Below are 27,833 nucleotides of genomic sequence, written 5' to 3' on the forward strand. Positions count from 1 at the left end.
CAGCACCATCTGTGTTGAGCACCTTGTGTTTAAAGGTACATGTATATCATCTTATTGACCCCACAAAATCCCATGAGATGGGTAGTGAGTGCTACTCCAGATGACAGATTAGGGAACTGAATTTGGGAAGCAAATTTTAAATTATCTAAAGTCCAGCAAGTGAGTCATTAAACCTAGATCTATTGCTGGTCTGACTGACACCAAAGTCTACTAGATCCTCTAATTTATTTTGGAGTCTATATATAAACCTGTGTGAATTTGATATGCTGGATTCCGTTGCTGTGGACATTATTATGATCCATAGCACATTTTTTAAAATAACTATAACTTTTTTTTATAACTTTTTTTTTTAAATAACTGTTTTAACCTCATGATCTCTAGTCTTTGAGTCAGAAGATACCCAGGTCTGGATTTTATAAAAGACCTACCTTTGCCCTGAACATGTGTCCAAAAAACTCTTGATTTTCTGTTAAGCAAAATTCTTTTCCAGGAAAATTCCTGGACAGTGTAATTGTTAACTGCTCTTTAGAAGCCTTAGATTTTCTTCAGCTCAGTCCATACATTTGACTATTGAGACTGTGGTTCTTGGTATTCAGTTATCATAGCTCCCCCTACAATATGTCCTTCATTTTAAAGTAGAAGATTTATAGTACTGAAACATTACCTCCCAGAATTTGGGGAGCCACTAAGCCGATTTAGGAAATAGCTGCAAATCTGCCTGGGGCACTATGCTCCTAATGCTTGGTATGAGATCCCTGTAAATAAGTGTGTGTTCTGGGGTTGCCAGGGTCTGGGCATGATGAATGAAGGCTTGGAAAGGCTCAGGGAGGCTGGGATTTCCTGTTTACTATAGACTGTACTGCTGGACACAAACCCAGGGCTTGGATGTCAGAATTATATTCTCGTATTTGATCCTTAGATAAACAAGCTGGAGAAAGCTGTATCGGCAGCACACACCTTCTTTGTGGGCAATCCTGAGCATGTGGAGATGCGGCAGAACCTGGACTACTACCAAACCATGTCTGGAGTGAAGGAGGCTGACTTCAAGGATCTTGAGGCCAAACCCCATATGGTGAACAAGACTTTATCCCCTTTTCTGTCTCTATTTTAAAAGTGATATTTGCTAGAGTTGCTTTCTGATTACAGAAGTAACAAATGTTTGCTACACAACATTAGGAAGAGAAGATAAATATAAAACAGAAACTACTAATTGGTAATACCGTCACCTTAAGAAAACCCATTCTTTCACATCTAATTTTTTACCTAAATTGATGTTATATTTTGTATATTTTTTCATCATCCTTTTTTTTTTTTAATGGTGTTAGGGTTTGAATCCAGGACCTCATGTATCCTACGCAAATGTTCTACTACTGAGCTGCATCCCCATTCTTTTTTATTTTTATTTTGAGACAGGGTCTCCCTAAGTTGTCCAGACTAGCCATGAATTTGCGAACCTCCTGCCTCAGCCTCCCAAGTAGATGGGATCATAGGTGTGTGCCACTGCACCTAATTTTATCAACCTTTTTGAATTAACATTCTATCATGAACCATTTTTCATGTCTTCTAATTTTCTTTGAAACACTTTTTTTTTTTTTTTTTTTTTGGTACTGGGGATTGAATCCATACTTCTCTACCACTGAGCCATATTCCCAGCTCTTTCTTTAAAACAATTTTTTTTTTTTTTAAATTTTGAGATAGGATCTCACTAAGTTGCTGAGGCTAGCCTCCAGCTTGTGATCCTGCCTCAGCCTCCCAAATCTCTGGGATTACAGGTGTGTGCCACTGCACCTGGCTTTTTTTTTTTTTTTTTTTTAAGATAGGGTCTCACTGTGTTGCCTAGTCCCAAACTGCTGGTCTCAGCAATCCTCCTGCCTCTGCCTCCCTAGTAACTAGTGCTACAAGCATGTGCCACCATGGCTGGCTAAAAGCACAGTGTCTAATGGCTGCATGATAGTCCATCTTAGGCAGAGACTATATGGGTTAGTCGTTTCCTTTTCTGTAACAAAATACCTGAGAAAAACAACCTAAAAGGAAGAAAGATTATTTGAGCTCACAATTCCAAAGGTTTCAGTCAATGGTTATTTGTCTCCATTGTTACTTGGCCTATGATGAGGCACAATATCCTGGCAGGGAGCTGGTGGTAGAGCAAAGCTGCTCACTTCATAGTGGCAAGGAAGCGGAGGGAAAGAGCAAGGAAAGGACCAAGGACAAAGCATACCCTTCAGGGACATGCCCCCAGTGATCTATTTCCTCCAAGTGGGTCCCACCTCCTAAAGATTCCACCACCTCCCAGTAGCCCATTTAAACTGTGGATCAATGGATCAATCCTTTGATGAGATTAGAGCCCTGGTGATCCAGTCACTGCTACATTAGGGACCAAGCCTTACACACATGAGCTTTTGGGTACATTTGGGATCCTAAGTCTAATACCATATTAATTTACTACTCACATTTTTTTGTCATGTATGTTTTTGATTTTTCACTATAGTACCTAGTACAGTATTTCTCAATGTTCTTTTTTTTTTTTTTCATACCAGAGATTGAACTCAGGGGCACTTAACCACTGAGCCAGAGTCTCACTGTGCAGGGCTTCCTCAGTGTTCTTGATCTTTTGTTCAGCAGGAAAAATTTTTCCACAAGAGAGATTATATGTTCTGCTGCACATGGTAATGCATACTTATAATCCCATCCCAAGTTCAAGACCCAGCCAAGGCAACTTAGTGAGGCCTTGCTTGAAAATTTAAAAATAAATAAATAAGGGCTTGGGGTGTAGCTTAGTAGCAAAATTTTCCTGGATTCAATCCCCAGTATACACACAAAAGATATATTCAGGTGCAAATTACGTTAATCTGAAAACTTTTAGACCTACCAAAAAAAAAAAAGGGCACAAGAAAATTACAGTGAATTCCCATTCATCTTTTGCCTGCATTAAGAGTTAAATGTTTGTAAATATCAAAAAGAACACATAAAACCTATTTACAAAAGGCCCTCATTGTATAGCAGCCACCCAGGTCACCCCTTCCCATCCATAACTGAGGAGCAAGAATTAGGACCCCGGTGATGTGGCAGGGCAGAGAAGTTCCTCTGCAGCTGCCTTTGAGTGTTCCTTCTTCCCAGTAGCATGAGTTTCGGCTGGGAGTGCGACTCTACTCAGAGGAACAGCCACAGGAAGCCGTGCCCCACCTAGAGGCAGCACTGCAAGAGTACTTTGTGGCAGACCAGGAGTGTCGAGCCCTTTGTGAAGGGCCCTATGACTATGATGGCTACAACTACCTGGACTACAACGCTGACCTCTTCCAGGCCATCACAGGTACGTGCAGTTCACAGAGTGCTCTAAGGTCAACATCCTGATAATATAAGTACAGCATTCACATCCTCATTCCTCAATTTTTTAAGTCTAGGAATCTGACTAAAAATTGCTTCCACTTGAATTTGTTCATCTTAACCAGGATTTGTGAACCTCATAGTTATTCCTACTTTTTGATTCCTTTCAGATCATTATGTACAGGTCCTCAGCTGTAAGCAGAACTGTGTCACCGAGCTGGCTTCCCACCCAAGTCGAGAAAAGCCCTTTGAAGACTTCCTCCCATCACATTATAATTATCTGCAGTTTGCCTACTATAACAGTAAGGCCAAATTTCTTTTCTCTCTCTCTGCCACCTGAACTAAAAAGCTGTGTTGGATAGGCAGGGCTTATAGCCACTGTATCTCTTCAACACACTGGGCATCTTTCTGTGAGTATGGGAAGTCCTATGCCTGGTGATCCTGGGTACTTTGTTACAAGCTAGTAGCCCAGGAAGCCATTTCTAGCCACCCAAAAAATGGAGAGGAGGACTGTAGGACCTCTTTCTCTTGTTCCATTTGTCACATTTTAATGCAATTTTGCATTTGAATTAAAAGTAATAGCAAAAGTTACAGTGGGTTTAAACCACTCACAGGGCATTTCCAGCCCTGCTCCCTTGAATAGCACCCATACTCACAGGGATCCTGCCAGTATCCAGAAAACCAACAAATCAATGGGTTCTTGCTGAGTTCCTAATGTGAGCCAGGCATTATATATATCCAAAGGCTCACAATGCCCATAGCTGAGTTGAAGAGACTAACATGAATAAGAGCTGTCTATCAAAGAGTGATTCTTTCCCTCTCTTATGGAGATTCCATAGGGAGAAGAAGGTAGGAAGATGGGCATATTTCTGAAATTGGTCTAATGATTGTGTGTATATTGAGGCAGGATATTGGCCAGTATTTGAATTATTTGTGAATTTTTAAATATGTGGGCATGCAGAAAGCTGTTTCTTTCCCATCTCAGTGATAGGCACCCTTGACATTGAATACCAAAAAATCAGTTATATAATTTGTGTGTTCTGTAACTTCCCCCCAAATCAGGCTGTTGAGTTATATAGTTGGCCTGTCATTATTGCCTTGAGCTTTGCTGAGACTGAAGCCAGGAGGCCTACCATTCTGAGGGAAGAGCCAAGCTTCCTTCTTTCCCTCCATGTGAAGCCCTGCTTCCCTGTAGTTGTTCTCTCTGCCACTAGATGGTGACCATCTGGTTTTAAGAACACTGAGCACTAAGTAATTCCTGGTACCCAGGATTAGACCCCCTCCTCTCAGCCATTTTTCTTTTTTCTTACACTACAGTTGGGAATTATACACAGGCTATCGAATGTGCCAAGACCTATCTCCTCTTTTTCCCCAATGATGAGGTGATGAGCCAGAATCTGGCCTACTATACAGCTATGCTTGGAGAAGAGCAGGCCAGCTCCATCAGCCCACGCCAGGTGAGAGACTTGCTTCAGCCTGAACCCTGACCAGAGGGCAGAGAGTAGGGCATTGTAAGGGAGTGGGCCTTGTGATGCCTGGGCACATGTGCATGCATGCGCTGGCTCAGCTTGTCACTCAGAAAAGGAACACAGGGAGCACTGGGAACATGCCAGGGCCTCCAGCACCATCTGGGCCCAGTCTGCATTCTGATTCAGTGCAGAAAGCAGAACTGTAAGGCAACTGCTCTGCCCAATCTTAGTACACCCTTTGGGACACTTATACCTTCTGGCCCAGGCCTATCACTGTTTTCTTCATGCTAGGTTTTATCCACTCGCCTGCTTTCTCCATTTCGCTACCCATCGCACCTTCTTGCTGCCATTGTCAGTTCTTTCCCATATTTCAGCATTTTCCCCAATCTCTTTATAGCACAAAGTATAGCACAAAGACTACCACTCTGAGGGAAGATCCAACCTTCCTCCTTCCTGGCTCTGGAGTCATGAGTCTTGCCAGCCCCTCCCATGTGAAGTCCTGCTTCCCTGTAGTTGTTCTCTCTGGCCACTAGATGGTGACTATCTGGCTTTAAGATGGCACTTCAGGCTCTTTGTCTTTTTTTCTTTATGGTTATATTAGTGAGTCTGAGAAGGGGAGGGAAAATAACCCATGTGGTCAGTCTACCATTTTTAACTAGAAATTTCCTCTTAAAGGTAGCTAGCATTTGTTGAGCTCCCATACAAACCAAGCACTGTGCAGGGTGGCCGAGCATGCATCATCCTATTCAATCATCACAGCTGCCCCTCAGCTGTGGAGAGGAGGACATGTAGATGAAATAACTTGTGTGTGACCTGTGAATGACTTGTAGTGTCTGGAATCTGTTCCCTGCTTGTCCCTCTTGGGCACAGTTCTGACACAGCTGACACTTCATAAATCAGTGTTGAGTGAATAAGTGGCTGCAGTGGGGTTTGCTTCCTGGCCTCATTGAGTTGTTGGAGAGGGTTAAAGGAGATAACACAGATGGCTTTGTGTCTAGCACTTGGTGAAGGAGGCTAGTAATTTAAACTCCTTAGAAGAAAATTTCCATCTTCCTCTTGGATAATTATAGCAGCTAATAGGACTCACTGGCTCCTTCAGCACTTTCTTCCTTGAACTGCCTCATCTTTTATTTCGACTAATGACGTTTTCTTTTTTTTTCTTCCTTCCTCCTTTTGCTGCTTGGACACTAGAAGGGCACCCAGGGAAAGATGTGACCCCAAAAGGGACTCAGTTTCCCTACCCTGGGTAAGCCCTACCTATGAGCACATGTGGGAAGCCAGAGTGTTGGGTCCAGCAGTTCTGCAGCTGCCTGTCTTCAAGAAGGGATAAGGTCCGGTCTTTCTGAAGGAGGCAGGTGGTGGAGTAGAAGGCACAGGGTCCTGAGGATTAGAGATCTTGGTTTTAATGTAGGTCCCTGCTCCCCATTTCCTGTAGAGTCACATTAAACAGATCCCCTCTGCACCTCAGTTTGTTGTTCTGAAAAATGAGGATAACAGTATCTACCCAGGGGTGGTCGTAAAGATTAAATGACTAACACAAACTGGGTATGGTCACTCACACCTATAATCCCGGTGACTCAGGAGGCTGAGGCAAAAGGATCACAAGTTTGAGACCATCCTTAGCCACTTAGTGAAATGCTGTCTCAAAATAAAAAATGAAAAGGACTGGGGATGTGGCTCAGTGATAGAGTGCCCTTGGGGTTCAGTTCCCCAGGCCCCCACAATGAAAGGAGAGTTGCCTAACAGCTAGGCCTCCTACCTGATTGTTGACTCGTGCAGAAGTCAAGGAGGAATTTGGAATGCTGAAGCATGTTTCCTCATCTCCTGAGAATCATCAGATTTTCTGTCCTGGAGATTGGGGCTGAGGAAGGGGAGGAAGGGAGCTGTTTCTATTCAAGGGAAGCCTGGCTGTGTTGTCCTCAGAGCATTGCTTGTGCCAAGCAGGAGGAACCCTTGAGCACAGGGACCTTTGTCCCAAATTGAAGAGCAAACATACCAGATGGTGGGGGCAGGAGGCCTTAGTCACAGGGAGGGCAGTGCAGAGTGCCAAGGAGGGCCACCCTAGGGCGAAAGGCACCTGAGCTCTAGGAGAATCCTCCCACTGTTTCCAGAGTGCCCAGGAGTACCAACAGCGCAGCCTGCTGGAGAAAGAGTTGCTTTTCTTCGCTTATGATGTATTTGGAATTCCCTTTGTGGATCCGGTGAGTGGGGGAGGGAGGAGGAAAGAGGGGCAGCACTGAGGGGTGGAGGAGTAATACAATGGACAACTCTGAGGAGAAGACTGCCAGGGGCTGAGCCAGGGGGATCTGAGGGCCACCGGGATGAGAGCAGCGAGGAGGATGAGGGGCCTGGGCAGCTAGATGACTTGGGTTTGGAGAGCTCCGCCTCACTCCTAAAGGGGGCAGATTCCTCCTGGGCCCCTGATTCACACATGCAGATCTGGAGGATTAAGTAGGTGAGTGCATTATCCTGTATAGTTCACTTTTCCTGGCCTACTTTCAGGATTCATGGACTCCAGAAGAGGTTATTCCCAAGAGACTACAAGAGAAACAGAAGTGAGGCCCTTGAAGAAACTGCATGATTGGATCTGACGAAGCATTTGAGGCTTCCTGCGCCCAGGCAGATGGGAACTCCTGGCCAGGGGTGGGCAGGTCCAGTCTGGGAAGCTGGGGTGGGAGCCCAGGGCTGGCCCAGCACAGTCCTCAGAGCCACTGTGCTCACAGGTCAGAACGGGAAACCGCCGTCCGCATCTCCCAGGAGATCGGCAACCTTATGAAGGAAATTGAGACTCTTGTGGAAGAGAAGACCAAGGAGTCTTTGGATGTGAGCAGGCTCACCCGGGAAGGTGAGAGGACGGAGCTAGGGGCACATCAACAATCATAGGGGCAGCCAGGCAGGTCACCCCACATTTGTCAGGCAGCACCCACTCCAGCATTGTTCAGGTCACTGGGCTAGCCTCCTTCCCTCAGGTATTAGGACTGATCTTTGCCCTGGCTTCTGTCCTTCCTAACTTTCTCCTGGCAAGAGCTGGCCTTTGGCTGAGAAGTGAGATTCCTGTGTCATTGTTAGCCTAGTGTATTCACTTCAGGAAGTATGTAGTAAGATAAAACTCATCTGTCCCCTACTCCAAACTCCTTTCTCCTGCCTTCCTCCACTCATCCTATTACAGAGACTAAGAATCTTTGCATCCTTTGGCTCCTTTTCCACCCTTGTCCATCTCTTTTGCCCCCCACCCCATTGCCTCAGGCCTGCTAGGCTGCATCACCTCTTGTTTGTACCTACTTCTTCTCATCTAGTCTGTCCTCACCACTTCCACGTGAGCTCCTGCCCCTTTATCTGCATGTCCCACTCTTCCCCTGGTAAACCTCTGCATCAGGCGGGTTGCTCCTTGTTCTCTGAGCCTGCCCTCTGCTCATGTATATTTATGCTTGTCCCTCCTTCTAACACCTCCTACTATATCGACCCCTGAAGCCACCTCAGGTACAATACACAAAGGCTCCCTTAACCTCCCTCTTTCTTTTAAACTTCTTCAGTCATTGCAGTCTGCTTGGGCTGGGTGTTGGCATGGCTGTGGGAAGGTTCCTCTTTCAGGTGTTAGCCCTTCTCATCTGGCACAGTGCCTTGCACTCACTGAGGCCACAGCACGTGGGGACGTTGAATCAAGTCTGTGGAATTCCCCAGTACAGAGACACACCATAGAGTGATAAGGGAGAAATATTGGCCTCTGCCCTACTGTTGCTTAAATTGACAGTGGTGGGTATAATAAGGTTAGCATGTAAAAAGTCTGTTCAGCATTCCTTTATTTTCAGAGAACTTTCATGTTTTTCTCTTATCTCTTAATTATCTGAGAGGTGAGTTGGGCAGATTCTGAGATCCTTATTTTACTTACATGATATGACCAGTCGATGGTAGCCAACATTTTTGAGTATGGGTTGAATACTATGATAAACTATCAATTTGCCTTATTCATTGTTAACATCAAATGGCACCAAACTTATGAGGTAGATCATTTGAAAGATGAGAACATATAATTAATTAAAATTAACCTCAGAGTTGAGTGTGGTGGCAGCTCAGAGGCTGAGCAAGAGGATTACAAGTTTGAGGTCAGCCTCAGCAATTTAGTGAGGCTCTAAGCAACTTAGCAAGTCCCTGTCTCAAAATTAAAAAAAAAAAAAAATTAAAAATAAAAAGGGCTGGGGAGATGGCTCATTGGTAAAACACTCCTGAATTCAATCCCTGGTATAAAAAAAAAAAAAAAAATTGACCTCAAAGAAGTTAAATAACCTGCTAAGGTCATCTAGCTAATAAGTGGAAGGTTCAGGAGTAGAAGCCAGTTCTTTCTGAAGCTAGAACTTAGGTTTTAGGAATGTTTTAACAACTTGTGAAGGCCCAAGAGCCAGTAGCTATTTGGTGGTGGAACCAGGAATAAGACTTGGACCTCTATTTCATCTCCAAGTTCTGTCCTCTGGACCACCCTACCTTGGAAGTGACTCACTGGGAGATTTCTCTTGTGAATAGGAAACAGCTGGAATTTCTGTTCCTCACAAGGAGGCTGTAGGGTTTCGTCCCTTGTCATTGCTCTGCAGGAGGTCCCCTGCTGTATGAAGGCATCAGTCTCACTATGAACTCCAAACTCTTGAATGGTTCCCAGCGAGTGGTGATGGATGGCATGATCTCTGATGATGAGTGTCGGGAGTTGCAGAGACTGACCAATGTAAGGGAAGCCCAGCTACTGCACCTTTTCCCCAGGGGTCCAACATCCTGCCCCTCCACATGCCTTTTAGGTGTTGAACCTTGGTCTGCCCCTTGCTGCCTGCAGTTGACCACCTCTTATCAGGCCTCAGCCACCTGAGCTAACTTTACCTTGTCTTTTGAGCCTTGTAGGCAGCAGCAACTTCAGGAGATGGCTACCGAGGTCAGACCTCCCCACACACCCCCAGTGAAAAGTTCTATGGAGTCACTGTCTTCAAAGCCCTCAAGGTAAAATCAATCCTGGGCAGTCTAGCATGAGGAGAAGGGAGGAATCTTCTTGTCTGAGGAGGTGGGACTAGGGGGAAGCTGAAACTTTGGAAAGGAGATGGGATTAGTGGTAGAAAAGAAAAAGTGTCTTACTGCTTATATTCCAGTTGTCACAGATTACAGATAAGTTATATTAAATGTGGTAACTTGAATTCTGGTGTTAGCACCATTGTGATAGAAATGAGGTGAGCAAGATAAGACTGTACCCAGAGCTATGGGGATGCTTTCTGAAGAACCGCTGGTTCCAGAGGGTTGTATCCTGTGCAGGATGCACCAGGTTTGAAAGAGGGAAAAGAGTACTATGGTGGGGGTTTCAGATGTGAGGAGCAGGTAGGGGATGCTCACTGGGCTCTTACAGCATCAGGCCTGGTGCTTCAGTGTCCCTGCGGCCCATAAAGGGGCATTCAAGGTATCTGATCACCAATCTCCTTGGCAGCTGGGGCAGGAAGGGAAAGTTCCTCTACAGAGTGCCCACCTGTACTACAATGTGACGGAGAAGGTGCGGCGTGTGATGGAGTCCTACTTTCGCCTGGACACCCCTCTCTACTTCTCCTACTCCCACCTGGTGTGCCGCACTGCAATTGAAGGTGGGTCTCATCACCCTGCAGCCTCCCTGAGCATGTTGTGCCCCAGCACTGTGCTGCACCTTGGGGACATGGAGGGAACCAGTGCAGACAAACTGGAGAGAGCCCAACATGTTGAGTGTGACAGTAGCCTGGAGGACGTTAGAGTCACCCTACCCAGGGTTCAAAAGGCTTCCCAGAGGCATGGTGGCAGCTTACAGGATGAATACATTTGTGGAATTCACAGTGGGGCAAGAAGATGTATTACCCAGAGACTAGCAGATCAGAGGAACAGGCATTTAGGGGCCTAGTAGTTGAGACAACTAAGAAAGTTGCCAGATTATGGAGATATTCTAGAATTTATGTTTTATCCTTTCAGTCAGTAATGAGCTGTGCTGCAAATCCAAGTCATAGTGGATGCAAGGTTATTCCTCATTACCTCACCCTTTTGCTCTCCGTTTGCTTTCCTCAGCAGGGGTGAGGTACTGCCAGGCTGCAGGGGTCACACGTGGCTCACAGCCAGCTCTGTCATGCTGTAGTCTTCAGAGGGCCCCTGGTATTGACATGCCCTTGGTAGGTGACATAGATTAGAGGTCTTATCTCTCCCTCAAGATTTTTGGAATTCTGTGAAAATCTGAGAACATGTCAAGCACAGGACTGTGTGTGTCATGGAGCCTCAAGGTGGAGGAGAGCTGACCAAGGCAGTGGGAGACCAGGGAGGAGTCATCAAGCAATGAAGGACTCACAACACCTTTATTTTTAGAAGCTATGATTTGCTGCCTTGTGTTGAGAGTTTTGGAGAAAGGAAATCACACTCAAGACAAGAGTGTGATACCATAGGAAAGGTATTGAGGAGAGTGGGCAGGGCCTGGTGACTGACTGGACAAGTGGGGACAGCCCAAGAGGCATCTGTTGTGACTTGACAGTGCTGCCAGTCATGGGATCTGTTGAAGGTTTGCGCTGGGGAAAGGTGTGTTCATTGTCCTGCGTAGTGTAAAACGTCTGGCCTTTTATAGTAAGCCCCATCTGTTCCTTTTCATGCCTTCTCCCTGTGTGGTTTCTGTGCCTGCCCAACTCCAGAGCCCCCTCTAAAGTTACTTTCTCTTCGCTGCTCCCCCCTCTCCTCCCCTCACCTCCTGCAGTCCTTCCTGAGAGTTGCCTCACTCTGCCCTGCACCCTGCTGACCTCCAGAGTCCTTGTCTTCACTTCCCCCAGTTCCTAGTTCATAAAGTCTAGCTACAGACAGTTAGGCCACTCCGCCCAGGACCTGCCTCATTGGAGCCCCACAGACCTGCCTGCTGCACCCCCCCTTGCCCCTGCATACTTGTCCTGACCTCTAAGCTGTGGCTTAGCCAAAGACACCCCCTTCAGCTTCCCTCAGTTCGTTGACCATATCCAAGGACTGAAACACATTTGGAAAGCACCGCCCCATGCAATAGGAGAGTTGTGATATCTCCTGCAGTGCCCAGCACTAACACGGTTCCCTTGACTCCAGAAGCACAAGCTGAGAGGAAGGACAGCAGCCATCCAGTCCACGTGGACAACTGCATCCTGAACGCTGAGACTCTTATGTGCATCAAGGAGCCCCCTGCCTACACCTTCCGGGATTACAGGTGAATGTGGTGGCAGGTGCCTCATGAGGAGGCCTGTGCTTGCCCCTTGGTGCCCTGTACTCTGCCTGTACACTCTCAGCACATGTGTGTACACAGGCCAGGGCCAGCAGTCCCTCCAGTCCATCCCTCTTCCCAACCCCTGATAGGAAGGCAGCAGCGGGGGATCTTCTGGTGGGGTGAGGAGTGTAACCACCCACGTGGGCTTGATGACAAGAGCAGGAGCCTGGGGAGGTGGAGGGTGGAAGGCTGTGGGCTGCCATGGCTTCAGAGAAGCTGCTTACAGGCTCCTTCCCCTGGAAGGCCACCCTCCAGCTGCTGGAGCAGAGCATGTGGAGGTGATGGCCCTGGGGAGTGGGAGGAGAAGGGCCACATTGGGATGTTTCTGCCTTTCCCAGTGCCATTCTTTACCTAAATGGGGACTTTGATGGAGGAAACTTCTATTTTACAGAACTGGATGCCAAGACTGTGACGGTAAGTGTGCCCTTGTCCTCATCCCCAGGGGATAGAAATCCTGTTTCCTGGAGCTGATCTCCACAAAGTACAGTGTACAGAATGACCCACTGGGCTTCTTTGTGACCAGTTCCCTTTCCCCAAATGAGGTGGCTTTGAGATATGTCAGCTGCTCCTCTAAATGACCGTTAACCCTGACCTCTGGGAAGCCATGCAGAAGCTGCCCTCGGTCCTGGCCCCTAGTGAGCACATGGCTCTTCTAAGTTGTTCTCCTGTGCATGCCCTCTTTTTGTCCCCTTTAGGCAGAGGTGCAGCCCCAGTGTGGAAGGGCTGTGGGATTTTCTTCAGGCACCGAAAACCCGCATGGAGTGAAGGCTGTCACCAGGGGGCAACGCTGTGCCATCGCCCTGTGGTTCACCTTAGACCCTCGACATAGTGAGCGTGTAAGAACCCATTATGCTGAGTAAACTCTTCCTGGAAGGGCCCTGTTTCTCATCCTCCTGCCCCAAATCCTGCTGCCAGTAGTCACAAAGGGCACATTGGGTGTGGGGCTCCCACAGCAGCTTGTCACCATTGTCATGCTGCCTCATCCCCGGGCTTCTTCCTTACCTGTAAACAGGGTCCGGGGTGTGTGCTGAGTTCTTGGTTCCCTTCTTGGGCCCCTCAGCTGCCTTGTCCAGGCACAGGCCCGCTGGGAAAGTGGGAACTCAGGCCATGTAGCAGCCTGCATTGTTCAGGACACCACAGCCAGAGGAGGATGAACCCCTGGTCCCAGGCCTCTCTGAATGGGTGGGCTTTGTCCTTGCAGGACAGGGTGCAGGCAGATGACCTGGTGAAAATGCTCTTCAGCCCAGAGGAGATGGACCTGCCCCAGGAGCAGCCCCTGAATGCACAGCAGGACCCCTCCCAACCTGGAGAAGAGTCTCCCCCAGGCAGTGAGTCGAAGCTCAGGGATGAGCTATGACAGCACTCTGCTTACATGTGCCTGGGTGATTGGACTCATAGGGAGGAACTCTGTCCTACACTCCGGACTGGCTGCCCCTCAGGGCCACAGAGCAGTGGTACTTAGGTTGCTGCTCAGATGAGGGGACTCAGTTCACAGCCTTCTGTGTGGTGCTACTGCTCTTGGAGTGGATGTGGCAGGATGCCACTCCCCTCTGGGACTGACTGAAGGCTCAGGACACAGAGCTACCCCAAGGCCTGCATGGGCAGCTGCATGACAGCAATACAGTATTTAAGTGTCTGTGTGGACAACCAAAGAATAAATGATTTGTGTTTTTTTGTTTGGTGGTTTGTTCAGAGAGTGGAAATATGTCCATTCTGCCGCAGAGGCCTCACCTGGTGGAAACTGCTCTGGGAAAGATGCAATGACCAGTGGGGGGCAGGAAAGCCTGGCTCGAGACTCAGCCCAGCCACTTCCTGTGAAGCCTCAGGCCACACTTAACCAGGGGCCTTGGGGTCCTGTCCAGATGTGGAGGGTCCTAGTTCTCATCCTGCCCATCTTCTGGGACAGCTGTGTGGCCCAGATGCTCTATCGGGTGTGACGACACTTTGTAAACTGTAAAGCTCTGGATGAATGGTTGGGATTATTCCTAATCCTCTTCTGGCAGGGAATGGCGGTCAGCAGTGCGCTGGCAGACTGCCGCCATGGCAGCCACATGCATCCTGTTGTGCTGGCTGGCCGCAGAGCCCTGTACCTCGGGGCCTCCATGTGCAGGATAGCTCTTGCGATACACTGACCATGGAACTGGATATGCAGATCCTCTGGCCTCATCCCTGGCACCAAGCCCATTACCCTCACTGTGCCTGATATGCACTGGGACAGGGAACCTGCACTCATTTAGACAATCAACCAAATTTATTTCTTGAGACCAGCTGTGTAAGAATATGGTAGGGAAAAAAAATAAGCCCTTGCCCTCCCTTATGGAGCTTATATTTTGTAGAGGAGACAGATAATAAATGTGTAAATATGTGTATGTATGTGTTTGTATGTGTATAATCCTGTGAAGTAGAAAATAAAGCAAATCAGGGCTCTGAGGCAGAAGAAGTAACAGAGGCCGACACAGTGGCAGAGTGGGCCAGGAGGAGAGTGGCAAGTGGTCAGGTCTTGGGGGTCTCATTGACTGCACTGAGGACATGGGAGCCCCAGAAGGGTTTTGAGCAGGGGAACTACAACACCTGACTTGTATTTCAAAATTTGTGTGTGTGTGTCCCGTACTGGAGATTGAACCCAAGTATGCCTTACTATTCTATGTCCCCAGACCTTTTAACAGGGTGTCCATAGGTTGCCAAGACTGAGCTTATATGGGAGATCCTCTTGCCTGGGCGTCCCAAGTCTCTGGATTACAAGCATGTGTCACCATGTGCCACTCTGACTTATATATTGCAAAAAGTTTCATGAACCATGTATGACGAATAAGCCATGGGGGAAGGAATGAAGACAAGAAAACCTGTGGGGCTGCTGAGTGAGCCAGGAGAGGGGAAGGTGGCCTGGGCCAAGCAGCAGCAGTGAAGGTGGGGAAGCTGGATTCTAGGTCTAGTCAGAGTCAACAGGAAGTGCTGATGGATTGTCCAGGATATGTGAGAAAAAGCATCCAGAAGAAGCTAAGCAGATGGATGGAGAGGTGCTCTCCCTCCCCTGGCAGCGGAGGAGAAGACTGCAATAGGAATAGCTGAGGGGCACGGGAACCAGGAGTTTGGTTTAGACATGCTAAGTTTGAGTTTGAGGAGCATAATGATGCCATCCAAAGCCAGGTGGAGAAGAGAAGGAGTCAGAAGGCAGCTTGTCTGGAAGTAAAGGAGTGGTGGACGGTGGGACCCGCTGCCAGAGCTGAGAGCCAGGGAACCAAGAGGCATCCTGAACTGGATGAGGGCATTTCAAGCAGAGGGAACAGCAGCAGCATGCCGCCCAGAGGCTGAGTGAGATGGGAACTGAGGACCCACCTTCACATGCAGCAACAAGGGATCAGTAGACACTTCAGCAACAGATGTCTTGGTGAGGTGGTGTGGACGAGCTCAGGACAGGGAGACACAGACAACCTTTCCAGGAGTTTGGTAGAAAGATGAACTTAGAGGTCTGAGGATATAGCTCAGTTGGTAGAGTGCTTGCCTTGCCTGCACAAGACCCTGGGTTCAATCCCCAGCACCACAAAAAAAAAAAAAAAAAAAAGAAAAGAAATATAGGGGCTGGGATTGGCTCAGTGGCAGAGTGCTTGCCAAGCATGTGTGAGGCACTGAGTTCAATTCTCAGCACCACATATAAATAAATAAAGGTCCACTGACAACTAAAAAAAATATTTTTTTAAAAAAAAGATGGGGCTGGGGATGTGGCTCAAGCGGTAGCGCGCTCACCTGGCATGCACGGGGCACTGGGTTCAATCCTCAGCACCACATTAAAAATAAAGATGTTCTGTCCACCGAAAACTAAAAAATAAATATTAAAAAAAATTATCTCTGTCTCTCTAAAAAAAAAAAAAAAGAAAGATGAACTTAGAAGAAGATATGGAGTCAAGAAATGATGATTATTCAGGCTGCAAGCTAGCACTGCATGTCAGCATGCCCATGCAAATGATCCAGTCCAGACAGTGGCTGTTCCTCTCTTTGTTGACCTCTTCTCTGTCCTCACTGGGTGACTCAGTGCAGAGAGGACTGCATGGGTACAGCTGCACCCATGTGCTCAGAGTAACTCACTTCCTCCACTTAGAGTTGTATGTGACCTTCAAGATGGGCAGCCTCCGAGCATTTCCTCACCAGGACAATGGGATTTCAGCCCTCACTGCCCCAGAGGGTTGCGGGTAGTAGAGGGAATGCTCACCAAGTGCCGAGCACAGTGCTTAGCACAGGGTAGAGACTCAACATTACGGGAATATACAAGGGGCTCATTCTGGTTTTCAAGGTTTCCACATCAAGGCAGATGACCTTTACCATTTCAACATATGCTAACCACATACAGACAGCAGACTGTCTCTACAGAGTTCACAAAAAGTCAAAATGTTTTTGATGGCAGCTGGACCAAGATAAGTGTATATAATTAGCCTGGGGTGAGTCCTCCTGGAAGCAGAGGGTGATGGTAGGGTCCTGACTGAGATGTGACTGTGATTGCCCGGTTTGGTAAAGCAACAGGAGAAAATTAGTTTGAGATTAAGGGAGAGGGCTCAGAGAACGATTAGAGGAGAAGAAAGGCCACTCAACAAACCTGGGGAAGAACTGGATGTGACAGCCCTTGGTCTCCAGTACCCAGCACAGCTGGCAAAGCTCTCAGCAGGACACCAGAGACCTGTGTATAGTGCTGTTTGCAGAGGAGAGAAGGCACCCTTGGATGTGCATTGCAAGAGTTCCCACCCTCGGTTAGGCAGTGGGACTCAAGCGGCTGCTTACAATCCTCAGGAAGAAGGCAGTGGCTAAATGCAGTAAATGGGATGATGTGGACTATTATGGGATTCCAGATCAGGGCCCAAGCAAGTCGAATAGTTGGCTGCATTGCTTTCTGTGTGGCCTGAGACAAGTCATCTCTGTCCTGAGCCTGTGGTTGCACAGGAATCTCAGACCAAGTTGGGGGTCGTAAGACCAGCACCCCTTCTGAGATTTAGAGTTTCTCACAGTGGCTGCAGAGAAGGTGCTGGATTGGATCAGGAGGAGGCAAGATGTTTAATCCTCATAAGAGTCAGTGAGCAACACTATCCAGGCCAGCTCTCGGCCAGGCGCAGTTGCCGAGGAAGTAGTGAGAAGGCACCCAAGGGGGAGGCCAGGCCCTGGGGGAGCCTCTCTGGGACAGCTTTCCTTAGGCAGAGTTCTTCTGACATTTTTTTGTGTTCTAGCAGCAATTTTCACCTAGTATTTGATCCTTGTAAACTCCCTCATCAACCAGGCAGGACAAGTGATGTTATTCCTATTTTTCAGAGAAGCTGAGGGATTTGTCTACTGTCACACAGCTTTTCAATGATGGAGATAAAACTAGAACTCTATGGCTTCCTGTAATCTAAGTGAAAGCACTTTTTAAATAGTTTTTTGGCATGTGCCACCCCAGGGCAGTTTCAGTTAGCTCTCATGGGAGGCTGGAGTGGGAAGAGTCCCTTCCTGCTCTCCTTGCATGCCTGGGAGTCACTCACTGCAGAAGTCACCAAGAGTGGCAGGTGCCCAGGCTGGAAAAGCTATGCCTTTTAGGATGTGCCACTCCAGAAGCAGGACCTGAATTCCAGAAGGCTTTGGAGCATTGATGAGGGAAGTCCACTAAAGTAGGAGAGGACATTCTGATAAAACAGACACAAAACCTTATATGAGCTGGATGCAGTGGGGCATATGAGCCCAGTGGCTTGGGAGGCTGAGGCAGGAAGATGGCAAGTTCAAAGCCAGCCTTAGCAACTTAGCAAGGACCTAAGCAACTTAGTGAGATCCTATTCAAAATAAAATTTAAAAAGGGCTGAGGATGTGGCTCAGTAGCTAAGCAACCCTGGGCTTAATCTCTCTCTTTTTTTTTTTTTTTTTTAATTTTTTAGTTCTCGGCGGACACAACATCTTTGTTTGTATGTGGTGCTGAGGATCAAACCCGGGCCGCACACATGCCAGGCAAGCGCGCTACCGCTGAGCCACATCCCCAGCCCTGGGCTTAATCTCTAATACCAAAAAAAAAAAAAAAAAAAAAAAGAGAGAGAGAGAGAGAGAGAGCTTCCAAGAAAGATATGTGGACCAGGAGGTTCAGGGAGGAGGAGTGTCCTGCTGCCTCTAGAACCTCGCAGTTGTGACACCTTGGCCCTCAACAGTGACTGTCTTCCCCTCTTGGCTCTTAGCTCTCTCACTTGTCAATAGAGGAGGTTGCAGCTCGTGGTCTTGAGGACCCGGGTGTCACTGACACTCCATTTCTGTGTGGCCTTGAGGTTCCACAGTTTAAATACCTGACCTGGGAGGCCAGTTTAAAGAGAGAGGACCCCACCTGTGGGAATGTCATGTGCCAAGTAGCTGCCCTCCCCTTCCCATGCCTTCCCCCAAGGGTCACTTACCTTATTCAACCATCACAACTCCATGGTAGAGGTCCATTTAGAGGTAAGGGTACTAGGCTCCACAGCACAGGTCATCTGTGAGGGGCATCTTGTGACTGCCTGCCCCTCCCAATCTGAAGCTAGCGCCTCTCTGTGAAAGGCATAAGGGGAAGCAGTGCCACACACCTGCAAGGAGAAGCCCTCCCTCCTGCTTCCCTCCCTCCACCTCAGCCTCTGTAACTTGTCGGAAGTCAGCCTGCCTGGAAGGGTTAGAGGAACCAAGGCACAAGAAATGCCAGTCTCGGGGCTTTCACTGCCTCCCCAGGAGTCCTGGGTTTTGTCTCCTTCCCCATGCGGGGCTCTCGCCACACCCCCTGTTCCCCTGGATCCTACTCTCTTGTCATTGAGAAAGAGCAATTTGAACTCAGGACTGACTTTTCTGCCACCATTCTGCACCCCATTGGCATTTGGGGATCTGAGGGCCATCCCAGGAAGCAGTTCTGTGAGTATACAGACCCCATGTGGCTCAGAACTTCCTGACAAGGGGACGTAAGAAGGACCCAGTGTGTGGCACTGTGGACCAAACCACGCCCACTCCTGACCCCTCAGAGGGCCGACCACTCACCCAGCTCCCTGGAGCTGCAGGCCATACCAGGGGCCCACGCCCTGGGTGGGCACACAGGATTGCCATTGTGTGCTCAGTGCCTGGCACCCTCTCAGTTTGCATAGCCACGTGAAGAATGCGAGGGAGCAGGCTGGGGACTGGTTCTTGCAGAGGCGGCTGCAGGTCTGGGGGAGGAAGCTGGCCAGAGTCAGGGTTGCAGCAGGTCCCTGCCTCCCCCATGCAGTCCCCCAAGGGCTGGTGGGCTACAGGATACAGGGGGCAGCCGAGGGGCGAGGGACGGTGGGAGCAGGAGCAGGGGTGTGACATTCCTGCTGCACCCACACCAAGCCCGTGGGGCTGAAATGAACGTGAGGGGATTGCTAATGAGGTGGAGGAGAGTTAAACATTCCCCTGCTCCTGAGGGCTGCGCTCGAATTGGAGAGAGAAGGGGGAGCAGGGGTCCAGGAGGGGGCAGCCTGAACCCCAGGAATGGGCAGAAGCCACTGTTCCCGTCAGGCTGTTCTGGAGCTGGGGGCCAGGGCCTGCTGTCCCAGGTCCCAGCAGGAGCTGCTAAACTAGCCAGCAAGGGGATTAACGGTTGAGCAATCCACCTTCCTTCAGGCCCATGCCAGAAGGCTGACTGGTACTGTCTCCCCAGCTCCCCGCCAGGCCCCTTGCTGGCCTGCAGCCAGCTCTGGCCCAGCCTCAATAGGGCCCCTCTCTGACCCTTTGGATCTCAAACAAGACCTCACAGTACATATTCCCTGGTTTGGCTTACCCTATTTTGGATGCACATAGCTCCCAGGTACCCAGGACCCTCCTCCCCAACACCCCATTTCCAGTCTAGTTTCTAACATCTGGTCTCCGAGTTCTTGCCAGAAAGTTCTCCTTGGTGTCTAAGTTTTACCTGCTGCAAGTTGGAATTCCTTTTCCTTTTCGTCCTCAAGTCAGAGGGCAGGCAACCCCCAGGATTAGATCTGCCTTGCAAGAGGTAAGTCCATCATCTCGGGGCTGATGAGATGATTATGGGAATTTTAGGGCTCTTGAATCAGGCTCCTAAAGGGGCTTCCCTGGGCAGAAAGACCTGGGGAGAGAGAGGATCACACCTCCCAATTCCTCCCTTCTCTACCCCTGAAGGATGGGGAGGGGCAGTGTACCCACCTGGTCCCTGGCCCCGCCTCCCACCCCAGGGGGCTGGGCATGAGCTTTGCTGGGGACCCTGTGCTGGATCAGGCTGCAGCTGTGGGCGGGCCTCTGGCCTCTGCCAGCCTGGGTGCCTCCCCCTGCATTCTGAAGTCCAGAGCCATTGCCTTTGCTGCTGCCACAGCTGCCATCACCTCTCCTCCTCAGCCTCGGGCCACTCACTTCTTTTCCACCCCAGCTGCGACTCTCTCCTGGCCATGATCACACTGCCGCTAGGACCCTGACCCAACTCTGAGCCCTGGGACCCTTGGTCCCCTCCCCTGGGGCCATGGCCAACTCAGGCCTCCAGCTCCTGGGCTACTTCCTGGCCCTGGGTGGCTGGGTGGGCATCATCGCCAGCACAGCCCTGCCGCAGTGGAAGCAGTCCTCCTATGCAGGTGACGCCATCATCACCGCTGTGGGCCTCTACGAAGGACTCTGGATGTCCTGCGCCTCCCAGAGCACTGGGCAGGTGCAGTGCAAACTCTATGACTCGCTGCTTGCCCTGGACGGTAGGCCCGGGGCCTGTGGGGCTGGGAGGCGGGGTGTGGGGTTGGGGAGGTCCACACAGTCTGCTCAGTGCCACACTCCAGCCCCTGCAGATCCCCCACTACAGCCCGTGCACATTTAAGAATCCAGGCCAACCTTGGCCCCTTGGGAGGCAGGGGCTCTAGGGTCCACCATCTGGGGTCCAGATCCCATAACCTTGACAGCCACTGAAACTTTTGCATCTGAGGTCCTCACCGTAGAGGGGAACTCTCACACTCTATAGGATAAAGGAGGTCGAATGAGATGAGGGCTCCGTGGACAGCTGAGCAGAGGTGCCATCAACTGTCCACAAGGTGCCTGTCCAGGCAGGTTGTAGGCTTCCCTCAGGGACCCAGGTCTCCTGAGCTGGCCTGGGGCCCAGGCTGACATGCATACCCATGGAGAGGCGGGCATATAGCTACTACGGGTGATTCACAGGCAGAGGGGAAAGTGACCAGAGTCAGAATGGCTGACAGGGATGACGGTTGCTGCTGGGGGCCAGGCTGAGCTGAGCTGGGCCTCCGACACCCTCAGCTCTTCCTTCTCTGCTTGGGAGGATGAACCAGGCCCAAGAGAAGGCAGCAGGAAAGTGCCAGGGGAAGTGGGAAATGGGATCAATGGTGAAGGGGACTCCCAACCCCGCATCCTATTGTCACATCCCCACTGTCCTCTCTGTCTCACCTGTGGGCAGATGATCTACCAGGCAGGTGATTTGGCCTAGGCTAGTTCCTGCCCAAGCCCCTCCCATGATGGGCTCCTCCCCTGCAGGCCCCACCTCTCCCCCAACCCCTGTTCAGCTTCATCCTGGCCCTGCCCCAGGTCACATCCAGTCAGCGAGAGCCCTGATGGTGGTGGCTGTACTCCTGGGCTTTGTGGCCATGGTCCTCAGCGTCATTGGCATGAAGTGTACACGGGTCGGAGACAGCAACCCCATTGCCAAAGGCCGGGTAGCCATCTCTGGGGGTGCCCTCTTCATCCTGGCAGGTGAGTGCCCTTTTCACCTTCTTGGCCACGGCAGATAGCCCCAGCCTCAGTGGCTGACCAGGGGTCCACAGAACTGACCCACCTCCCTGCTTTGCCCTCAGGCCTCTGCACCTTGACTGCTGTCTCATGGTATGCCACCCTGGTGACCCAGGAGTTCTTCAACCCAAGCACACCTGTCAATGCCAGGTGAGTGCCAAGGCTAGGGCTCCCACTTTGCCTCCTCTGGGGCCAATGGCCTTTCCTCCAGAGGTCACCTGGAGGGGGACATAAGGAATGGGTCCCAGCTGCTGTCTGGAGAGGAAAGCCAGACCAGTGTCCTTGGTAGGGACAGGAGGCCAGCTGAGAGTGCCCAGACTCAGCAAGGACTCTCCAAGCAGCTAAGTGCCCTGGCTCCGGGTTCTAATAGCTCTGAATGTTCTGGTGGGGTGACCTGCGAAAGTTACTGAATCTTTCCACACCTGCCTTCTTCTATAAACTGGAGCCAGAACCTAAGGACCAGCTTTTGCTGGTGAGAGTCCCCAAGACAATGGAGGTAAGGAATTCAACACAGTGCCTGGTTCCAGAGAGTGCTCCTCATATTCAATACAACTGGTGGCAGCAGGCTGAGGTGGCTTCCTGCAGGGGCAGCAGGTATTGGGATCCAGGGAAATGAGACTGGAGAAAAGGACAGATGGGGTAGGGCCTGGCTGCCATCGGAAGATTGTGTTTCCCATCCTGGAGTAGAAGGCAGTGACAGTGGCTCTGCCATAGTGTGTGGAAGAGGAGAAGAGGGCAAGACATTATGGTGGCTGCTGCAAAATCAAGCAGAGGGCTCTGGGGCCAGGGAGGAAGCAGTGGAAAGCAGGCTCAGAGACATCTGGAGACTAGAATGGTGGGAACCTCCAAGGCCCGTCCTACCTTCTCCACACTTCTCAGCCCAGCTGGGAGCAAGAACAGGGTGCTAACAGGCCTGGGGGTGAGGGAGGATGAAAAAGGACGCCTGGGTTGTCATGTATGGAAGAGCTCCTAAAGGAGGCAGAGATGTGGGGAGGATGAAAAGCAGACTTCAGGGGTGAGGCTTGTTTCCTGAGCTGCCAGTTACAGCCACAAAGACCTGCCAAGCAAGGCCTAGCTCAAGGAGCCGAACTAGAACTTGGCCCTCCCTTCATCCCTTCAACAGTCCTAAGGCTCCAGATTTGCCAGGCCTTGTGCTGAGCCCTGTCTGCCCTCTGTGTGCTCCAGGGACTGGAGGATCTCCTGCTGAGGGGGTGGGAAGGGTGGAATGAGAACAGAGGGGCATCAGAAAACCCCCTATGAGGAGGTGGCATGTGAACTAGGACTCAAGGCGAGCCCCTGGGGAGGGCTGGGCTGACCAGCAGGCCTAGGTGCAGAGAGCCCAGTGAACAAGAGAGAGGAGCCTGGCCTTCTCCAGAAGGCAGTGGGAGAGCCCTGGCTGGGAGCCCAGTAGGGAAAGAAGATGGCAGGGATCGCTCAGCTCCACCCAACCTCTAGGGCCCTCCCATACCCCCTCCACTGGCCAGATGAGGAATTGAGCCCGAGTTGCTCAGAGCAGGGGCTCTAGGCTAACCCTTGAGACTGGAGGCCAACCCTAGGCCTGGTTGGCCAGTGTGGTGTCATATGCCGGGTGGGGCGAGGGAGGAAGCACAGCATTCACCCCAATTTACCTGGAGAGATGGAGGAAGCTTGTGAGCCCAACCTCCAGCTCCCCTCTTCCCACCCTCCCTCTGCCGGTTTCTGGCTGAGGAGTAGGACCCTGAGAGGATGGGGTGAGGCAGGGCTAGGGCTTGCGACCACACCTAATGCCACTCTCCATCCCACTTGCAGGTATGAATTTGGCCCGGCTCTGTTCGTAGGCTGGGCCTCAGCTGGCCTGGCCATGCTGGGGGGCTCATTCCTCTGCTGCACATGCCCAGAGCCCGAGAGAACCAACAGCAGCCCCCAGCCCTATCGCCCTGGACCCTCAACTGCTGCCCGAGAGTACGTCTGAATCCTGCCCATCCCGACCAGCCTTCCCACCTAGTGGCCCCCTCGCCCGACACTGCAGCCAGTCCCTGAAGCAACCTGGGCAGGGCCAGTAGGGCACACCAGGTCTCCCAAGCTCGGTCTGGGGGCTTTGAGCACCTGATCCTCAACACATATCTAGGTCTGGGCCTCTTCTAGTCATCCAGCTTGGATGCCCAGGTGGATCGTCAGCTCAGATCCCGTTGCCCCTGCCCCGGGGAATGGGCTCCGGCAGGGCTGCTGTGAAGGCCAAGGTCCTACCCCACTGGCCAGGCCTGTGTCTAGGACTGACCTCCACAGACCCTGCCTCCCTCGGTGTTGCTCACCCCACTAACCGACTCTCTCTCTTTTGACTTTCAGACCTGTTGTTAAATTGCCCGCCTCCACCAAGGGTCCCCTGGGTGTGTAATGTCCAGGTCCCCAGCCAGGCCCTGTCCCCTGCCACACTAAGACTGTATGTTTGGTATTTTTTGGAAACAGAAATGAATATTCAGCCCCAAGTGTGATTCATTTGATCTGTCTGGGAATGGTTATGGCGGGGTCAGGCTCAGAGAGGTCAGAGCAGTCCCCCGGGGCTCCTGAGTGCATTACACAACACATGAAGGTGGAGCGGGAAAGAACCTGGGGTCCTGCCCCTGCCTAGTAACCCTCCCATCCTGGCCGTAGGCTTGGCCCAGGACATCCATGAGGAAGGTCCCACCCACTGCTAGAGGTTATCCCTGAGACCTGGCCCAGCACTGGAGCAGGCCCTGGGGGGTCAGGAAGCCCCTGGATTAGGGAGGGACCCACAAGTAACCCCAGACCCTGTGGGCTCTCTCAGGGAAGAGTCCCATGAGGTCCCCCAACTGGAGGTTGGATCAGAGCTGGGTGAGGAGACACGTAGGAGCGCCCTCAGCAGAAGGGAACAGAAGGGCATTAGGACTGTCCTCAGCAAGGTCTGAAAGCACTAGCTCAGCTCCCACCCACAACCTACAATGGAGACTGGCAAAGCTCCATCCTGCACCTAGATGTGTCACTTGGAAGGGCTTATGGCCTGGAAGTGTGGGTATCACCCCCTTATACAGAAGGGTCGTGAAGTCCCAGAGGAACACAGGAGAGCCAGCCCTTAGAGTCCCAAGGTCAGCCATCATCCTTCAGCCTGTCTCCCCATGCAGAGTGCACAGGTCCTACCCTCATGCTCAGGTCTTTGCCACCCAGACACCTTCCGTGGACTCTGGGTCTCTCCCGTGTCTCACCTCCACCCTCTCCCACAGGCATGGCGACCTCCCGTGAAGAGGTGCCCATCACTGCTTCTTTCGCCCCTGCCTTTCACCTGCCTTACTCAGCCAGCCCTGCCTGGTGACCTCCACCACCTATCTGTGACATCTCCCACTAAGTCACCAGATATCAAGAATGGCACAGCTTCTCCCTTGCACTGAACTCTGGGAGGTGAAGTGACCAAATCAGTCAAGATGACTGTCACACTGCAGCTGAGGACAGGGGGGGAGGAAGAAAGTCAGTGGCAGGGAGCTGTCATAAGTTGCCCCCACCTGGTCTGGAAGCTGCTGCACATCTGTCAGGCCTCCAGCCACAAGGGCAGCCTCCTAACCCTGAACAGGCTTCCCAATAAAAGCAGTGGAAGAGTGGGTGCCTGAAGCCGTAATCCTGGGGCTCCCGACAGTGGGTGCACATTCAAGGCAGCTGGGGGTTGATTCTCAGGCTCCGCCCCCGAGACATCCCGATGGTCTGGGTGGACCTGGACATCAAAACTGTGTAGCTACTCCACACTGAGAGCACCTCTATGAGACCTAAGTGAAGGTCATTCTGAGGGGTCTGCAGAGGGACAAGGAGCCTCCAAGTAGAGGGAGGAGAGGGTGAGGAGGCCCCATCTCCCTCTGACCTTTCTGAAGACCAGGGCACAGAGGACACATCCACATCCTTCTGATCACATCCTTTGTGCTGAAACGATTTTGAGTTTGACTCCTGTTGCACACAGTCCAAAGAGCCCTGTCTAACACAGAATTGGAACCTGGGAACTGAGCATTATGGGATACCAGCTGAGCAGGGCTGGGATTGTCCCCTTCCTAGTCCATGTATTTAGTAGTCCTTGCTATATGATTGTAAAACTGACCAGGAAAACGTGTCATCTCTTGAGATTCAGAGGACACCAGAGGCTTGGGAGAATGTCGAGATAGCATATGCTGGTTTCGGGGGCAGGCTGTGAGAGAGAAGCACCATGCAGACAGGGGACCTGACATCAGAGTCAAAAAACTTCAGTCTGTTCTCCGTTGAAAGGAGCCCTTTCTGCCGGTAGCCAGGGATTGGAGGGGCGGTATGCCAGGTACTCACCTCTCTGAATTGCACAACCATTAATATACTGATTAAAAATGCATCAGACCCTGGCAGTGGGAAGGAGATGGTTGGGAGAATGAGAGGATTTTCTAGTCTCTCCAAAAGAATGTGGGGAGCCTCATCCCAAAGGCCTCTCTTCTGAAGCAATCCTATTCAAATGCCTACATCAAGGTCACCTGGGCTGCCAACAAGAGGTAGGGCCAACTTTCCAGGCCTCGTGGCCAGCCTGTTGTTTACTGTCCTGTTCTCAAGGCTAAGGGATGGGACAGAGAGCCAAAGAGGTAGGGTTCAGACTCAAAAGGGGGGATACTAAAGCTTTTGCCATTGTTTGTTAATTAATAGAGTCCCCCAAGAAAGGAATTAGAGACCATAAAACTTGATTTTAGGAGGAAACAGGTACTCAGTCCTTAAGGAAAGCCCCTGGAAAGAAGCTAATTGGAAAACATATATCTGCAAATATGACACATGAAACACTATTAAATGTCTCAAAGAATTATTACTTAATTTTGTGTGATGTATATTACTAAGTTTGTGTGACGACACTGTGGGCTTATTTTTTATTTATTTATTTTTTAGTTGTAGTTGGATACAATCCCTTTGGTTTTTATTTATTTATTTATTTGTGGTGCTGAGGATCGAACCCAGTGACCCGCACATGCTAGGCGAGCGCTCCACCACTAAGTCACAAACCCAGCCCGGACACTGTAGTTTTAATTTTTTATACTCCAGGAGGGCTGGGGTTGTGGCTCAGTGGCAGAGCACTTGCCTAGCATGTGTGAGGCACTGGGTTTGATCCTTAGTAACACATAAAAATAAATACATAAAGGTATTGTGTCCAACTACAACTAAAAAATATATATATTTTATACACACATATATAAATATTCCAGGAACAAGAAGTTCATGGGCAAGGAAAGCTTTAAAATGTTTGACAAATGTCAGTGGTATTTGGGGGTTCTCCCTACACTTCTATTTGTATGTTTGTTTGCTACTGAAAGAAAAAATTCATAAAAAGTTTAAAAATACCACCAAGTTTTGCTGGTTGTATCATTTAATGTACTCCTTCTTACCAGGAGAATATGGATGAGGAATACTCTTAAACTCTTGCTATTCAAAGCACAGCAGAATTGCATAACCTGGAAAATATGTTAGAAATGCAGAATCTTGCCAGGCATGGTGGCATATGCCTATGATCTCAGTGGCTCAGGAGGCTGATACAGGAGGATCTCAAGTTCAAGGTCAGCATCAGCAATTTAGTGAGGCCATAAGCAATTTACTGAGACTCTGTCTCAAATTGAAAAATAAATCTCAAACTGAAAGATAAAAAGAGCTGGGGATGTGGCTCAGTGAGAAAGCATGAGTGGCATGTGGGAGACCCTGAGTTCAATCCCTAGTAACACACACACAATGCAGAATCTTAGCCCCACAACCAGCCCTGGTGAATCAGGCTCAGCATTTTATCAAGACCTCCAGGTGGTTGGTGCACACACTTGTTTAAAAAAATGTGCAGGCTAGTGAGGCACTTTTTTTGGCGGGGGGGGGGGGGGGGGGGGAGACGGGTTTGAACCCAAGGCTTTGTGCTTGCAAGGCAAGCACTTTACCAATTTAACCATATCCCCAGCCCTTGTGGTGCTTTTTTTTTTTTTAAAGATAGGAGAGAGAGAGAAATTTTTTTTAATATTTTTTTTCTTAATTTTTATTTTATTTTTTTTTTTAGAGAGAGTGAGAGAGGGAGAGATAGAGAGAATTTATTTTTAATATTTATTTTTAGTTCTCGGCGGACACAACAT

The 27,833-nt window shown here is 50.1% G+C and overlaps 2 protein-coding genes across 6 annotated transcripts in view; both read left to right on the top strand.

The window, feature by feature from the left end:
• P3H1 (prolyl 3-hydroxylase 1) overlaps positions 1-13,716 on the top strand; it is a 16,033-nt gene extending 2,317 nt beyond the window's left edge. Inside the window, exons 2-15 of one of the 3 annotated variants that reach the window (XM_081307733.1) lie at positions 920-1,072; positions 3,121-3,310; positions 3,495-3,626; positions 4,642-4,781; positions 6,905-6,994; positions 7,296-7,348; positions 7,493-7,638; positions 9,380-9,507; positions 9,678-9,773; positions 10,249-10,399; positions 11,871-11,988; positions 12,384-12,459; positions 12,741-12,881; positions 13,247-13,716. In XM_081307733.1, the coding sequence (XP_081163859.1) occupies positions 920-1,072; positions 3,121-3,310; positions 3,495-3,626; positions 4,642-4,781; positions 6,905-6,994; positions 7,296-7,348; positions 7,493-7,638; positions 9,380-9,507; positions 9,678-9,773; positions 10,249-10,399; positions 11,871-11,988; positions 12,384-12,459; positions 12,741-12,881; positions 13,247-13,402 (1,770 nt within the window). In that variant the 3' untranslated portion in view covers positions 13,403-13,716. The remainder of the gene's footprint in view (positions 1-919; positions 1,073-3,120; positions 3,311-3,494; positions 3,627-4,641; positions 4,782-6,904; positions 6,995-7,295; positions 7,349-7,492; positions 7,639-9,379; positions 9,508-9,677; positions 9,774-10,248; positions 10,400-11,870; positions 11,989-12,383; positions 12,460-12,740; positions 12,882-13,246) is intronic. The other 2 variants (XM_081307731.1, XM_081307732.1) reach the window with 2 other exon arrangements.
• Positions 13,717-18,687: 4,971 nt separating this feature from the next.
• On the top strand, positions 18,688-26,462 carry CLDN19 (claudin 19). 3 transcript variants are annotated; one of them, XM_081307809.1, is made up of 6 exons: positions 18,688-20,008; positions 20,368-20,711; positions 21,547-21,711; positions 21,813-21,897; positions 23,536-23,688; positions 24,073-24,205. In XM_081307809.1, the coding sequence occupies exons 2-6, from the start codon at positions 20,489-20,491 to the stop codon at positions 24,119-24,121; spliced, it is 675 nt and encodes a 224-aa protein (XP_081163935.1). In that variant the 5' UTR covers positions 18,688-20,008; positions 20,368-20,488; the 3' UTR covers positions 24,122-24,205. The 3 variants fall into 3 exon arrangements, with proteins under 3 accessions (XP_081163935.1, XP_081163936.1, XP_081163934.1); XM_081307810.1 differs by lacking the exons at positions 18,688-20,008; positions 24,073-24,205 and adding an exon at positions 24,966-26,462 and having other exon boundaries at positions 20,139-20,711; XM_081307808.1 differs by lacking the exon at positions 18,688-20,008 and having other exon boundaries at positions 20,140-20,711.
• The last annotated feature ends 1,371 nt before the right edge of the window (positions 26,463-27,833 follow it).

Source organism: Spermophilus citellus, assembly GCF_964194105.1.
Source record: "Spermophilus citellus genome assembly, chromosome: 9".
Taxonomy (NCBI): domain Eukaryota; kingdom Metazoa; phylum Chordata; class Mammalia; order Rodentia; family Sciuridae; genus Spermophilus; species Spermophilus citellus.